Below are 17,592 nucleotides of genomic sequence, written 5' to 3'. Positions count from 1 at the left end.
GAGATCTCAACTGTCCGTCTTAACCTCTAGACTATGTCGAATAAAAAAAAACACATAGCAAAATGCACAATTAGTTTCTAATTGGTTCGAGTACGATGTTAGAATAGAGTATGATATACATCAGAACACAAGTTGTTTAAATTGATAGTAAAAATTGTTATAATGTAAGTTATAACATCAGAGATACAAAATCTGAAGGTCGCAGAAGTACACAATTTAGCTCAACTTAAAATTTGATCATACGTTTTTCTCCTTCTTAAGATATCATATATGTATACAAGTCTAAATTGAAAACAACATTCAAACCTGTAATGGATCAAACATGATTGCGTTTGATAAAAACCGCAAGTTTTATACGTGTGCATGGAAAAAACAAATTTCGTTGTAGAGGGGTCTAAATATAGCACAAACATCCTTTTCCAAACGACAATAATGTAAACAAAAGTGCACACCCTGAAATGTCTCACCTTCTTTACTAATCATTGATATTATGTTGATATTCCTAAATTGAGAATGAAAATGGGGAACGTGTCAAAGCGAAAACAACTCCGACCATAGAGCAGACAACAGCCGAGAGCCACCAATGGGTCTTCAATGTAGCGAGAAAATCCTGCATCCGGAGGTGTCCTTCAGCTGGCCCCTAAACAAATATATGTATTAGTTCAGTGATAATGGATCAATACTAAACTCAACCAAGGCCAGAGGCTCCTGACTTGGGACAGGCTCAAAATTGCGGCGGTGTTAAACCTGTTTATGAGATCCCAACCCTCCCCCTATACCTCTAGCAAAATGTAGAAAAAACAAACGTACAACAAACACACAGTAAAACTCAGTTTAAGAGAATTCCGAGTCCAATGTCAGAATATGAAACAAAAGAAAATAAACAAAATGACAATAATACATAAATAACAACAGACTAATATACTAGCTTTATTACAATTGTCACACAAACTTAACATTAACCAAGAAAACTAAACATTGACCTATGAACCATGAAAATGAGGTCAAGGTTAGATGAACCATGCCAGGCAGACATTTACAGCTAACAATTCTTCCATACACCAAATATAGTTGACCTTTTGCATATAGTAAAAGAAAAAAAGACCAAAACTCAAAAACTTAACTTTGACCACTGAACCATGAAAATGAGGTCAAGGTCAGATGACACCTGCAAATTGGTCATGTACACCTTACAGTCATTCCATACACCGAATATACGAGACCTATTGCCTATAGTATCTTAGATATGGACCAAAACGTAACCTTGTTCACTGATCCATGAAATGAGACCAAGGTCAAGTAAAAACTGTCTGACGGGCATGAGGATCTTACAAGGTACGCACATACCAAATATAGGAATCGTATTACTTATATAAAGAGAGAATTTAACATTACAAAAAATCTTAACTTTTTTTCATGTAGTCACTGAACGATGAAAATGACGTCAAGGACATTGGACATGACTGACGGAAACTTCGTAACATGAGGCATCTACAATTATATAGTCCCTAGTGTGGACAGTGTGTTACTTGCCAATTTTTTTTTATCCCTTCCAAATTTATTTCTTCATATTTTATGCCTCAAATAGCATGAAGGGGGATAAAATTACACCTTGACAAAATGATTCATGATATGTTAAAGTAAAGTAGTGATTTGGTCCAGCTTAAAAAGGTTAACAAGAGTGCACACGCTGAAATGTGTCGCCTTTTTTTACTAATCATTGATATTATGTTGATAGACCTAAATATAAAGCTTTATATTACAACTGTCACATAAACTCAACATTAACCAAGAAAACGAAACATTGATCAATGAACCATGGAAATGAGGTCAAGGTCAGATGAACAATGCCAGTCAGACATGTACAGCTAACAATTCTTCAATACAACAAATATAGTTGACTTATTGCTTATAAATTAAGAAAAACAGACCAATACACAAACACTTAACACTTAGCAATGGACCGTGAAAATGAGGTCAAGGTCAAATAAAACCTGCGTAACAGACATATAGATCATAAAATATTTCCATACACCAAATATAGTTGACCTAATGCATAAAGTATTAGAAAAATAGACCAAAAACTCAAAAACTTAACTTTGACCATTAAAACATGAAAATGAGGTCAAGGTCTGTCACTCAGATGACACCTGTCAGCTAGACATACACACCTTACAATCATTCCATACACCAAATATAGTAGACCTATTGCATATTGTATAAGAAAAACAGACCAAAACACAAAAACTTAACTATAACCACTGAACCATGAAAATGAGGTCAAGGTCAGATGACACCTGCCAGTTTGACATGTACACCTTACAGTCCTTCCATACACCGAATATACTAGACCTATTGCTTATAGTATCTGAGATACGGACTTGACCACCAACACTTAACCTTGTTCACTGATCCAAGAAATGAGGTCGAGGTCAAGTGAAAACTGTCTGACGGGCATGAGGACCTTGGAAGGTACGCACATACCAACTATAGTTATCCAATTACTTATGATAAGAGAGAATTTAACATTTCAAAAAAATCTTAACATTTTTTTCAAGTAGTCACTGAACCATGAAAATGAGGTCAAGGACATTGGACATGTGACTGACGGAACGTTTGTAACATGAGGCATCTATATACAAAGTATGAAGCATCCAGGTCTTCTTCCTTATAAAATATAAAGTTTTTAGGAAGTAAGCTAACGCCGCCGCCGCAGCTGCCGTAGCCGCCGCCGGATCACTATCCCTATGTCGAGGTTTCTGCAACAAAAGTTGAAGGCTCGACAAAAATTTGCATTTCGGAAGCTGTCAAAAGATTTCAAGACCCCCTTTCCATAAAATTGTCCATATTTTGAGTTAGAGCCGAAGAAGTATTCTATAATTTTGATTTAATTTGTCCAAAAGTAGTACAACACTCTGTCAAAATATTTTTAAGACAGCGCAGGTGGGATTTTTTTTATTTCCATTTATTGTCTAAAAGAAATTCACTACGAAATTACTGTGTACTCGGACCTAACACAATTATGAAGCATCCAGGTCCCCCCTTTTAAAATATAAAGCTTTAGTAAGCTAACGCCGCCGCCGCCGCCGGATCACTATCCCTATGTCGAGCTTTCTGCAACAAAAAGTCGAAGGCTCGATAAAATTATATTTTAACAAAACGCATATGACTAACAGTTAGAACAACTGACGTTCTTAAACCCTGCCGGGTGCCATTGACGAATGTCAAATAAATTGATCACAAGATTTAACAAATGGATCTTTATATTGATTTAATACCAAACAGAAAAGCAATAAACTTGTGGCCGAGGGGGTAAACCACAATATGAAGTGCTATTTTTTTTTTTACACCATATCCGGATTTCGATAATTTATGTCTCTTCAGTGTTGTAAGGGATAGAAACAGTATTTGAAAGGCCACATACATGTATATGTATATATAACATTACCTCTTGCAATTGAAAGGTTAAACAATAACCAATATAGTAATAACTTCATGATCAGTAATAACTATCTTCTCGTGAGTGTCCATTCTGAATCTTTATCAAGTCAATCTGAAACAACAAAATCATTGTCTAAATTCTTGTTTTATAATTCGAAAAATAGTGCAAACGATAAAATCCCTCGCCCTCTTTACATGCAAATCTGCCTCTTTGCCCCAATGTAGTTACATTCCTAAAATTAAAATTGAGAATGGAAATGGGGAATGTGTCAAAGAGACAACAGCCCAACCATAGAACAGACAACAGCAGAAGGTTACCAATAGGTCTTCAATGCAGCGAGAAAGTCCCGCACACGGATTCGTCCTTCAGCTGGCCCCTTCACAAATATATGTACATGTACTAGTTCAGTGATAATGGAAGGACGTCATACTAAACTCCAAATTATTATAGCCGGGTGAAATGGCGTTCCGGCTAAATGTAAATCAAGAAGGAATATTTCGCTCCTAAAACTTTTATTTTAGCAGTCCGGCAAGCTATTATAGACCGAACAACAAACTCCAAACTAAATGTTATGTGACATATAAACAATAACAATATATATATATATAAGCACAAGCAATTAAAGGATTAAGAAGATTAACAGAAGCCAAATAGAAAATACAATAAAATAAATGAGTAATTAGTGTCCGACACGTATTTGTTAATTATAGTCTAAACTGTATCCGAGAATAAATAATAAGATAAGTAGAGTAAATGCACTTAAGACCGGAGTTTTGCATTTGCGCCGATCTGCATTTCATTTGCGCCGATTTTTTCTTTTATTTGCGCCGATTTTTGTTTTCATTTGCGCCGATTTTTTACAGATAATTTACAGGTCGATTACAGGTGAATAGATATAAGAAGATGTGGTATGAGTGCAAATGAGACAACTCTCCATCCAAGTCATGTTATTTTTCATTTATCATTATAGACCTCTTCCGTCATCCAGTTGTACACTCTATTCACATACTTTAAAATCAAGAAGTAAAAACTTTAGATAAAAGCACTCTGGTTTATACTAAAATGACGAATTGAAAATCTATTTACAACATTCAATTCCATAACAAGAGTGCACACGCTGAAATGTCTCGCCTTCTATACTAATCATTGATATTATGTTGATAGTCCTAAGTATAAAGCTAAGCTTTATACAACTGTCACATAAACTTAACATTAACCAAGATAACTAAACAAAGACCAATGAACCATGAAAATGAGGTCAAGGTCAGATGAACCATGCCAGGCAGACATGTTGAGCTAACAATGCTTCTATACAACATATATAGTTGACCTATTACTTATAGTTTAAGAAAAATAGACCAAAACACAAAAACTTAACACTAAGCAATGAACCGTGAAAATGAGGTCACGGTCAAATAAAACCTGCGCGACTGACATAAAGATCATAAAATATTTCCTTACACCAAATATAGATGACCTATGGCATATAGTATTAGACAAAAAGACCAAAACTCAAAAACTTAACTTTGACCACTGAACCATGAAAATGAGGTCAAGGTCACATGGCATCTGCCCGCTAGATAGGTACACCTTACAATCATTCCATACAACACATATAGTAGACCTATTGCACATAGTATGAGAAAAACAGACCAAAACACAAAAATTTAAATATAACCACTGAACCATGAAAATGAGGTCAAGGTCAGATGACACCTGCCAGTTGGACATGTACACCTTACAGTCCTTCCATACACCGAATATACTAGCCCTATTGCTTGTAGTATCTGAGATATGGACTTGACCACCAAAACTTAACCTTGTTCACTGATCCATGAAATGAGGTCGAGGTCAAGTGAAAACTGTCTGACAGACATGAGGACCTTTCAAGGTACGCACATATCAAATATAGTTATCCTATTACTTATAATAAGAGAGAATTCAACATTACAAAAAATCTGAACTTTTTTTTCAAGTGGTCACTGAACCATGAAAATGAGGTCAAGGACATTGGACATGTGACTGACGGAAACTTCGTAACATGAGGCATCTATATACAAAGTATGAAGCATCCAGGTCTTCCACCTTCTAAAATATAAAGCTTGTAAGAAGTTAGCTAACACCGCCGCCGCCGCCGTAGCCGCCGCCGCCGGATCACTATCCCTATGTCGAGCTTTCTGCAACAAAAGTTGCAGGCTCGACAAAAACGGAATACATTAAAATCATAAATCTGTTCTTGCTGAGTATTTATAGGCAACACATCTAATATATTCCTTTCTTGTGATTTCGTCTCTTCTATATTTGTTGTAATTGTCAATAACGAAGTCCATCTTTTCTTTGTCTGGCTTACGTACTTATGTGTATGGCCGTCGATGGTTAAAGAATTCACTCCTCGGCTCGTTGCAGTGTGCAATATGTCCATCAATTTACAGCAAAGTTCAGAACAATATGAATCAAAATTAACTAAAACCTATGTTTATTACCAGATTTTACCAATATACCTTCACGGTATAGTACATGTACAAGTATTCTCTTACCTGTAAATCCAATTATGAGCAAATATAAATTCGGCGCAAATGAAAAAATGAAATCGGCGCAAATGAAAGAATGAAAAATTAAAAAATCGGCGCAAATGTCATACGCCCCTTAAGACCTTTGTCCAAGTTCATGACATATAATCCGTGTAAAACACTTATGCCAAAATTTACGACAAAGTCTAGAATGATAAAATAAACGCAAAACCTAAATATATATTAAAACAATCGAATTACTAAAATGTTGTTTAAAAACTAATTGCATTGCACAGTCCAAATAGTCCGGTCATACTATTATACACAAGAAACTGTATGGTTAATGTATGGAACGATTGTATTGCATGCATGTTTGTCTGGCAATATTCATGTGACCTCTGTCATATTAGTATGGATCATTGGTCATGCCTTTTCATGAATGTGACCTACCGAATTATACTATTAAACGGGTTTGTAATAACATTCATGAGCAACACGACGGGTACCACATGTGGAGAAGGATCTGCTTACACTACCGGAGCACTAGTTTTTTTGCTGGAAATCGTGTTGCTTAGTCTTTAGTTTTCTATGTTGTGTCATGTGTACTATTATTTGTCTGTTTTTCTTTTTCAATTTTAGCAATGGCGTTGTCAGTTTATTTTCGATCTATGAGTTCGACTGTCCCTCTGATATCTTTCGAGCTTCTGTTTACTGGTAATTATTAAATTAATGTCAAGATCTTAAAGGAGCACTAGCTGTCAAATTCAGGGTCACCGATTTGACTCAAAATCAGAGATTTTATTTATAAAAATGTAAAACATTTATCCAAACTATCAAAAGTCTCAAGTAAACAATTTACAGAGCATATTAGGGTCGATAATATAAAGTTTCGTTTCGTGTGTATTTTAGTGTCTAGACGTCATCTAATTAACTTTGTTATTTCGAATAGACAGAAAAAAATATTACAGTCATTTCTTATAATTTATTTCTAAATTCCATTTAAAACCATAAAAAAACCATGAAAAAACGTTGATGACGTCACGGTCACATGACTAAATTATGCCTATGGGCTGATAAAAAAATACCGTCAGCCAATCAGAATACCCGTTACATTCAAAATTAAATTATTTAACTATTGAGTTGACCTCATATGACCATATAAGCGATGTAAACATACATAAAGTATAGATATAAATCGATTAATATAAAAAAGAAGATATGGTATGATTGCCAATGAGACAACTATCCACAAAAGACCAAAATGGCACAGACATTAAAAACTATAGGTCACCGTAGGCCTTCAACAATGAGCAAAGGCCTATACCGCATAGTCAGCTATAAAAGGCCCCGATAAGACAATGTAAAACAATTCAAACGAGAAAACTAACGGCCTTATTTATGTAAACAAATCAACGAAAAACAAATATGTAACACATAGACAAATGACAACCACTGAATTACAGGCTCCTGACTTGAGACAGGCACATACATAAATAATGTGGCGGGGTAAAACATGTTAGCGGGATCCCAACCCTCCCCTAACCTGGGACAGTGGTATAACAATACAACATAAGAACGAACTATAAAAATCAGTTGAAAAAGGCTTAACTCATCAGATGGACAAAAATACAAGTGGACGTGGCCGGGTACTTATACATCCCGACACAAAAAGACACAATGAACAGATCTGAGAGTACTCGCAGTTATCTGACAACTAGTTCAAAGCCACTAACAACTAATAAAAAAATCATGCATCTAAGACTAAACTATCAATCCGTACACATCCAACATCCAATGGATTTAGTGTAAAGACGTCATAAACAGCCAGAGAAAACATGACCTTGTGCAAAGCCAAGTTACAGGTATCGACAGATTGTAGATCCATGAATATCTATATGTATATAACATACTTAGTCTAGTAATATTTACTGATAACAAAATCAATATTTATACCAATAAAAACAATATTCAATGATCTTATTACAGTGTTGAATAGGTAACCTTTTAGAATAAGTTTATTTAAAGGAGCGACAAGTTTACATGAATCATTTCTAAATTTCCGGGCACGGTTAACAACATTTCCGTAAAAATGAGGATGTGCTATCCCATTTGCAATAAGTTTTCTACAGGTACAATCAAACTTCAAAACAAAATCTTTATATCTATGGAAAAATTTAGTAAAGGCTTTAAGTAATGTATGGTAACGATATCCCTGGTTTAATAATTTACCAGTAATACATAGTTTGCGTTCGTTAAAATCAAAAACGTCACAACAGACACGGGCATAGCGAACAAGTTGTGAAATATAAACACCGTAAAATGGTGCCAAAGGAACATCATCATATATAAATGGAAAGTTAACAATAGGGAACGAAAAATCGTCTCTTTTGTCGTCAATTTTAGTGTGGAGTTTCCCGTTTAAAACCGAAATATCTAAATCCAGGAAAGGACAATTATTACCTAATAAATTTGATTAATTTAAAGTAAGTTCCTTGGGGTAAATTTCAGCAGTACAAATGTATATTAAGAAACTTCTTTATTATTTAACGAAAAAATATCATCAAGATAACGGTAGGTGTTGTTGAATTTATCAATTAAATGCAATTTCGACGGGTCTTTACTGAGTTTAGTCATAAACTGTGACTTGTAACATTACAAAAACAAGTATGCTATTAAAGGGGCACAATAAGGGCCCATGGGGATACCTACAACCTGTCGATAAACTTTGTTGCCGAAACGTGAATAAATATCATCAAGGAGAAAATTAACAGCTTCAATCGACATCTCATCACACCTCCAGTAAGTATCTCCAGCATATTTACCTTTCTCATTAGAGAAGAAGGCTTTAAATGAGTTGCAGCAAATATATCTACATTCAGCTTTACCAAACGACCATTTGATTAAATAGGAAAACTTTTGTTTAATAAGATAGTGTGGAAGTGTAGTGTAAAGAGTAGGAAAATCAAAACTACTAACAGAATCAAAAGGACCATCAAAAGCACGTAACTTATCTAAAACATCCAAAGAATTTTTTATACTCCAAAAATGGTTTATACCACTATGTTCATATATTTTATTACAATAATTTATGATAAGCTCTTTAATAGTAGTTAATGAACTAGTTACGAGCACTAAAAAAATAGTTGTAGAACACTTACTAGAGGCCGAGATGAAACGATTTTTAAATGTTTTTTGTGTAGTTTAGGTAGCCAATACGCCAACTCGGGCAGTTGGATTTTTATAGGTCGGTTTAATTTTATTTATAATAATTGATTAACAATATATGTTTCTCATCGTTTTTACCAGTATAAGAAAGATTTTTGGTGGATCGAATCAGTCATCAAATGATTTATCTTTGTTTCACTTTCAATGTTTTCTTTTCCTTTATATAACCAGTACAAGTACAAAACATGCGTTGCCCATCTCTAGTTAAGGGTTAAAATGACATGAATACGGATTTTATTCATTATTTATGTTATTTAGCCTTATTTGACAAAATTGAACCATTTTGACTGCTAAAAGCTAATTATTATTTCACTATTTCGTTTTCATTATTGATTAAACAAAACCAAATCATACTTTAGATTTATATCTCGTAGCTAGTGCTCCTTTATGTAAAATTGTTTAACTACTTATTTCATTAAATTAGCATTGACAATTAAAATGTTCTTATTTTTTTAACAAACCTAGGGTTGATATAAACTGTTTAACCATCATTCAGGAGAAGTGGAATCAACGGCAATGCACAGACAACAGATTTGTTATACATAACAATTGCATTTATCTCAGCCGTATTTTGACTTCTTCTTTCAATATAATAAACATCAAATACACATTCATATTTCAACAGATAAAACAATAAATCGGGTGGTCAATATAAATTGTAGTTGACAGCTCAAAGGATTGATTTAGAATCCCATGTTTATCTACAGGTTCCTATTTATGTCTTTTGGCTAGGAAAGTTTAGAAAGACAAACAATATTAATTAAGTTGTCCTAACTTTGTCCTTCTTGTCCGAATTGTTTTTAAAAGCGTATAAAACTGAAAGGACATTTCTACATAATGCTATTTTTAAACGGACAGTAAATTCCTTTCTCAATACGGAGTATGAACTTAGGTGTAATTTACATAACCACCTTCATGACCTTACGCATTAGATATAATGCTTAAATGAGATCAATGAAACCCTGTTCTATCATAAATATAGACACAATGTTAATGAAATGGGAGGCACAAACATAATAAATACGTAATTTATCTGCATTGATAAAGTGTTTTAACTTTTAAAACAATTAATAATATGAGATCGCAAAGTGAAAGTACAAAACTGTGTCATGGCAGATGTAAACAAGTTGAATCTCACGACAAGATTTGTCAAAATAAATCACCGTAAAACAGGATAATCAAAGTATTTCGTAGGTAATCATTACCCAGATATACATATAAAACCGGCCCTTATCGCTTGCAAAGTACAAATGGTTTAAATCATGAGTATGAAAGTCAATGCATTTATCCGAGTGTTTGTGCACTCTGAGAAGTTGACCACCCGGCAATATTCAAATAAATATATGTTAATATACTAGAACACACCTCAGGAACACACCCGTGATATCGCGTGTCTGTGACTGAATTAAAGTATTTAACCATGCGCAAGCCTTATTTTAGTATTAGTATTGTCATCTGATAAAGTCATGCCGATTATAAGATACACAGTTTTCTCTGATTTCAAATCTTTGTGTTTGAACCCGTCGAACTGGAACTTATCAATTATTGGTAATATTAATTATTTGGAAAACAAAAGGTCATGGAATGGAGTATTTTTTAATCAACAGCATTGTCCTAATATTTTAGTTATTTTACGTCATGCCCGCTAACAAATTGAAAACTGTACCTATACGCCTTATTTTTAGTCCAGATTTTTAGTATTCGTATTGTTATCTTAGAAAGTCTTACTGATTAAAATACTACAATAGGTAACTATTTGACAATTTAGTAGTGTCAACCCTGTGATTATGACCCGTGCATGTATAACATATTAATCCTGAATACACCGTTTGTTGGTGCGCCTGTCAGATGCGGAACGTACAGATAAGGTAATAGGTAACAGGTGAATATACTATTGGTTATGGTATCGGTATCGGACTCGACCCGGAACTTCCCAATTATTGGCAATATTAATTACGTGGAAAACAAAAGGGCCTGGAGTGGTGTAATTTTTAATCTACACCTTTGTACTATATTAGTTATATATAAAGTTGAATTCTTTGATTCGTCGTTTTTACGTGATGAAGGCTGACAAATTGGACCTCGTAATTTTAGTATATAGATACAATAAATAATAGGTTAAATGATAACAAATTATCAGTCCAGATTTGTCACATTATAATCAACTAGAAGAAGTTCCTCTGTTTGTTTAATTCTTGCACAGATCTTGCAATGTGAACGTATATACCAAGTTTGTAGACTCTAGACGCTACCATGTTTTCACCTCAGTTCACACTGAAGACTAGAGAGTTCAAATGCTACCATTGGTTTAGAATAATGTATTTGGAATCGGCATGATATTAATCATGATAACGATAGGTGGCGCAACGTTGTTATCAAAATGATGATGTAGTCAGCTGCCAAAGGTGAAGCGGAAGGGTAAAAAGGGGGGGGGGGGGGCGAAAGTAACATTTGGTTAGCGAATATCATATGAGAGTGATGTGAAAACTGGGAGAAATAAAACAAATTATTCCAAGCAGGCATAAAGAAACTCGCTAAGCGAGAATTCGAATGGCTTCTTGTAAAATGCTTGGTCGTCCACTTAATTTACTATATTCCAGTGGCGGATCCAGGAATTTTCATAAGTGGGGCCCACTAACTGACCTAAGAGGGGGCCCGCTCCAGTCACGCACAGTGATTCCCTATATAAGCAACCAATTTTTTGCCCGGGCCCCCTGCCCCCCCCCCCCCCCCCTAAATCCGCCTCTGTATTCCTTAGGGTTTTGACGAAGGAGCAGCTAGAGGATATTAAATTCACAACGGATATGATGAGTGAAAACCCAAAAAACTAACTAGAAGTGCAGCGAAAAAATAAAAATAAAATAGTGATTCAGTATATTAACGTGTTGGGTGTGGCGGACACAATATCATTTACCAAATCAAATTAATTTAATCACGCTTAAATATATGTAGTAAATTTGGATTTTACGTGGATTTATTTATAGCCAATTCAACGGTGTCATTTGATATAACAGAGATAAGTTTTTAGTGAACAGAGTGTGTGAGAGAATTGAAATATCTGATTAATGATTGTAAATGGAGTCTGACATTTAACGACTTCGTTGAATAATTGACACCGTCAAATTTAAATGCACAAATAATTTATATTACTATTATACATAAAATAATATTCATAAGCCTCAGTTATCTAATCGACGAGACGGATTTCAGTGACACATCACAAACATTCGATGTTGATGAGATAATATCAGATGAAAACAGCAATGAACCTCAAGATGATAGTATCTATAGGCCAACAATTAGATATTTCTGACAGACAATCATCCAACGACGAACTACTAACTGAACACATAGAATCGTACATCAATAACCAAGATGGCAACATTGATGAGGTTAGTGGTATGACATGCATAGCAGCAGTCAGTGATGACAAAGTGAATAAGACACTATATTATTGGACAATCAAACACACATGTTCAGACATATCCACTATGTGAACAGAGAGGAAACATTTACGATGTTAGCGTTATCAACCATCAACGACATCAACACAACACCATGTACAGTGTTTATAGTATCAAAATTTTAAAGTCTTCGAAAAATTTTCCAAATTATTAGAATTTGTCAAAAAATATACATTTAGAGCCGATAATCCTATGAACATGATAATGCATTTTTCACTTGGCTTATTTGAAGATTTATTTTACCGTTTTAAACTTCAAATTGGTTCTATCTTCTGTAGCAGGAACAATTCTGCTGAAGATTCGGGGATGCGGACAACAGCTAATTCTAGTTTGTAAACTGATATAACGGAGACGATGAATGCCAAATGTGATGCGCTATAATATATCTAAATAATTACATTCGATGTATGTTTCATTATAATACGTTATTCTGATTGGCTAACTCTCGTGATATTCCTTAATCAATTGCATTACACAATGCAACTTTTCATTCATGATGACACGAGGTCCCACAATAAAGTGCACAGGTAAATGGTATAAAAACTTGATAAAAGGCGTGTTTTCATGATCCTATAGGTAAAAATGTAATTATAAGTATTGAATGCTTTTTTTTGTAACTTTATAGGGTTGTAAAAGCGTTGACCGTGCGCACATTTTTAGGGAAGCGCTTCATACAAAATGTACTTCGGTCAACGCTTTTACACCCCAATAAATTTACAAAAAGGAGCATTCAATTCTTAAGTAAATGAAAACCAAAAACTGAAAACAATATATAATTTATTCAACAAAGAACAACTTTTATCATGTAGAGCCAAAAGTGAATAGAAATGGAGCATTCAATGACTTCAAATTAACACGTACTAAGGAGGCATGTAGCTATGCATTAACATGAGCAATGGTTGGAAAGCTCGGCTTTCCTTGGTTGGACTGAATGTCCGTCCTCAATGTATTCAACATTATAATCTAAAACTATTTATATAAAATATATAAGTCTTTCGAAGAAGGTAATCAAAGGTTTTGCGACGATGCAAATATTAAACTTTACAATATAAATAAATATCTTTAACCAATGAATTCAAATAGCAAAAGCTATCCAATTTAACAAATGTGTACTGAATAAGTTTCATGTTAATCATTAAATAAAGAAATATGAAATTAATTTATAGTTTTAAACAAGGGAAATAACAATGCCGTAATAATCCTAACTGCCACACTTCTATAGCAAAAAATAAGTGAAAATCATAGAGCAAGGGTAATAACTTCTACATGAAGGGTCGATTGATCTGTTTGAGCTTTTGGTATTTGCTATTTGATAAAAGAGTTGTCAAATAATAATTTCGGTCGTGAGCTTTTATCAACAGTGTATATTTATGAACATTTTATCAATACACTTCATAATGTTTTTCCCCTCTAATTTGCATAGTACATGGTTTTCCATGCACTATGAAATGCCATACATGAATGACTTTTCATTGTCAGTTACTTATGAAAGTGAACACTTAATACAAATGTAACTGCACTATCGAAGTGAGTGTACAACCCCCTGAGGCATTTTCTATATATTGGGAAAAGAGCCTATTGGTTAATGATGGAAGAGCAAAGATTAAATAAAAACATTTCCAATTTTGTAAATTTTCATACATTTTCTAACGGTTCAAGTATATATAGAATAAACAAAAACAATTTGGGTGAGGATGTAGGTAAAATAATACTTATTTAATTTATATACCTGACATTTGAGGAAAAAAAATCGTTCAAGAAAACAATGCCAGACTGCTAATATATAAAGCAAAGATTTTTTTCGAAGAAACACAATACATGTAAAGTTATCCATAAAAAGTAGGCATTTAATGTTGAATGGTCTGAATTTAAATATTTATACAAAGAGTTTTCTATTTATAAAAAAAGAGTCTAATTTCAAAAAGGGGATTTATATAACAATGTGTTGCTTTTTAAAATAAAATCTCAAGATGTACAAGCATAACATTTTACCTGAAGCAGAAGAAAAACAATTTATCCACAATTCGGTCCTTACAAACTATGTCCGAGCCTTTTCATTCCATCCATTGAAATGATGATTACCTATGTTTTACATTTAGTTCATTACAAAAAGTGAACTCTTATATAGGTTTGAATATCACAATGGGAAAGGATAATTTTGTAGGGTCACTCGAATGTGTGAATATGTTCTAACTTGGTCAGACAATACTTGGTCATGTTTATGAAGATTAAAGCCCTCGGCTTCGCCTTGGGCTCAAATCTTCATAAAACATGACCAAGTATTGTCTAACCTATAAGTCATGAGATTGCACAGGGTCGTTTCATTATTTTTTAAATGAGCAGTTATAGCAAATTTAATCCTTCTGAGCATTTATATGGCCAATTTTTACTCAACCAGTTTGTTCAAACTATATGACAAAATGTCTAAGCAGTGATGTGTGTCCTATACTTTCATCATTATTACAAATAAAAATGGTAGTAAAGCTTACCTTTTCGTCACAATTTTTATTTTTATTAAGATTTTTTTAATTCTTATATTTCTTAATAGCTTCAATAATCTTCAACAAAAGTGAACAATAAATGCACAGAGCGAACAATTGATTTAAAAAAAAGCATATATACGTTACCAAATATCTTAAATGTTAAACGATATATTTTAAAATGCATTTACCATTGAAAAGCAATAAGCCTTATCAAAAGTAACAATACATGCACATAGCGAACAGTGAACATAAAATTTTAAATTAATCGACCTAATGAACAAATATCTTAAATCAACACTTGATTGTCGAAAAGTAGGAAACGTTATCCGGTTATAGAATATATTTTAGATGCCATTAAAAAGCCTTCTTACTTTAGATAGGCACAATATGGCATGGAAATGAGCAAGCTAATCTTCAAAATCAGAATGGGATAAGGAATACAGATACTGTGGCAAATTTACCTGACCATATCGGGAAATAGGTATTAAATCGGATCTTAACACGTACTTGTGATTTTGTTTAAAACCGGTTTTGATAAAAATAAACGAAGAAATGTCGAAATGTTCAGGACTTAATTAAATCCATATTTCGGTAAGATGGTGCAAGCATACGATTTTTATTGCGTCTTACACTTTGAGAAGCGAATAATCTTTAACTACTTTATTCAAATATTGTGTAAAAACGTTAATTATGAGCTATGAAAGTCGAGTGGCTCGAGCATTTTTCTGAGGAAGTTTTAAAAAATTGCAAAGAAATATTTTTACAGTGGGTTAGCTTTCATTAGTCTTCACTATCTATAAATAAACAACTTTTGGTTATATATATAATTAAGAATCATCATTGAAGGCGGAGTACGCTTGCACAGTTAATTAATTATATTGATTTGCCATTTGTACACAGCTACTTTTGCATAGGTACTATTTCTGTACCAAAAATCCGTAGTACTGGAAATCTACTTTTAATATTCAGTACTTTTTTGTTACTTTAAAATTATTGTAATATTTAGGTACCTGTATTTTACAGTACTTGATTTGTACTTGAAATTTAAGTATTACAAATTATTAGTTGCACAGTAAAATTTTCAGCATTTTGAAAGTTTGTCTTTTTCAAATCTCATAAAGTTATGATGTTCAAAGATGGGATACTGTGATCATTGTTGGTAATATTTTTGTACCAATATTTTAAGTACAAATCAAGTACTGGAAAATACAAAAAACAGTATAAAGAACCGTTCATCATTTAAAAAAAAAAGATTATGAATGAAAATCGAATTACTTATCTTCCCTTGATGATAGATTGATTGGGAAATGAACCAGAGTTATCTAATGGTAATCACAGAGAGGGGGACTAGCAAGCAATTTTTAATTGTAGCTTATTCAACGTAAAAAATATTTTCCACTATAAACGAATGTTACTTTATACAAATATAAGGACTTTGTTAGCTAAATCTACAAATTTTATTAGATATTATGATTTTTTATTACAATAGATTAATATGCTACAGATAGCAAATGCAAGTAGAGCTTCCTTAGAGCCTGAATCGTTTACCTTATCAAAGTATGCTATGTCAATAAATATCCACTTCCTTCTTATTAAATTAAGGAAACAAGATTAAATTAAGCATTCCAGTTAAATCGTGAATTGAAAAAAATGTTTATAAAGTCTTTTCTTGACGGATAGCCTACATTTATTATCCCTTTTGCTGTTTACCGTTTCTGTCTTTCTGTTGTATTTATACATTTCTTAATTTTAGAAACTTTTAAAATGTATCCAAAGTCACACATTTTAATGGGCAATAATTTACTTAAAGTTAGATTCAGTCGCATCGGCTTTTATTTGTAAATCTTGATTGGGCTTAGCATTTTTGCTGTTGACAGTTTTTGGTTATAAATCATTAGTTGCCAAGACAATAGACAAAACCTCTACTTTTTTGTTCAAAATGCCCTGTTTTTTTCGGATGAGATTCTTTAACAAACACAATTTATGATCCCATATTTTGATAAATTTTATTTTTTACCTGGTATGAAATTTATAAAATTAGTTTTAACGAACATGTCTTGCTGGTCATTTTTAAGTGCCTGGTCATTTTAAAGTTCGTCTGTGTGTATTATAGTGTTCAAGACAGTAGGCAAACATTTTAAAAATAATGGTAAAATGTGTCCTTTAAGGGCAATATCTCACAAAGGAAGTCATCTGACAGTTTTGGCATGCATAGAAAATTCGTAGAGCTCAATGTTCTGAACCTTTTTGCTCTTGTAGGATTTTCTCTCTTTAATACCCCAGTCACACTAGGCCACGATCGCACTACGATCTGTGAAAAAATGCAAATTTTGATGATCACACGATCGCACTAAGGTCGTATCACGGTCGTGGTGAGGTCTTTAAGATCGTGAAGAGGGTGGCAATTTTGAACATGTTCAAAACAATCGTGGTGCGGTCGTGGCGAAATCAGGTCGTAGTAGAAGCGT

The 17,592-nt window shown here is 33.3% G+C and overlaps 1 protein-coding gene across 7 annotated transcripts in view; it reads right to left on the bottom strand.

Moving 5' to 3' along the window:
- Positions 1-17,592, bottom strand: part of LOC139502460 (uncharacterized) — a 73,936-nt gene that overhangs the window by 17,309 nt on the left and 39,035 nt on the right. For 5 of the 7 annotated variants that reach the window (XR_011658853.1, XM_071291940.1, XM_071291937.1 and 2 more), the window contains exon 2: positions 3,449-3,553. Coding sequence is in view for 6 of the 7 variants with exons in the window: in XM_071291940.1 (XP_071148041.1) it covers positions 3,449-3,497 (49 nt within the window). In the remaining variant the exon portion in view is untranslated. Of the gene's footprint in view, positions 1-3,448; positions 3,554-15,130; positions 15,188-17,592 lie in introns of those variants that run through there. The other 2 variants (XM_071291936.1, XM_071291939.1) reach the window with 1 other exon arrangement.

Source organism: Mytilus edulis, chromosome 14 (assembly GCF_963676685.1).
Source record: "Mytilus edulis chromosome 14, xbMytEdul2.2, whole genome shotgun sequence".
Lineage (NCBI taxonomy): Eukaryota > Metazoa > Mollusca > Bivalvia > Mytilida > Mytilidae > Mytilus > Mytilus edulis.
The sequence above is the reverse complement of the archived record's forward strand: the minus strand, read 5'-3'. Positions and strand labels throughout refer to the sequence as shown.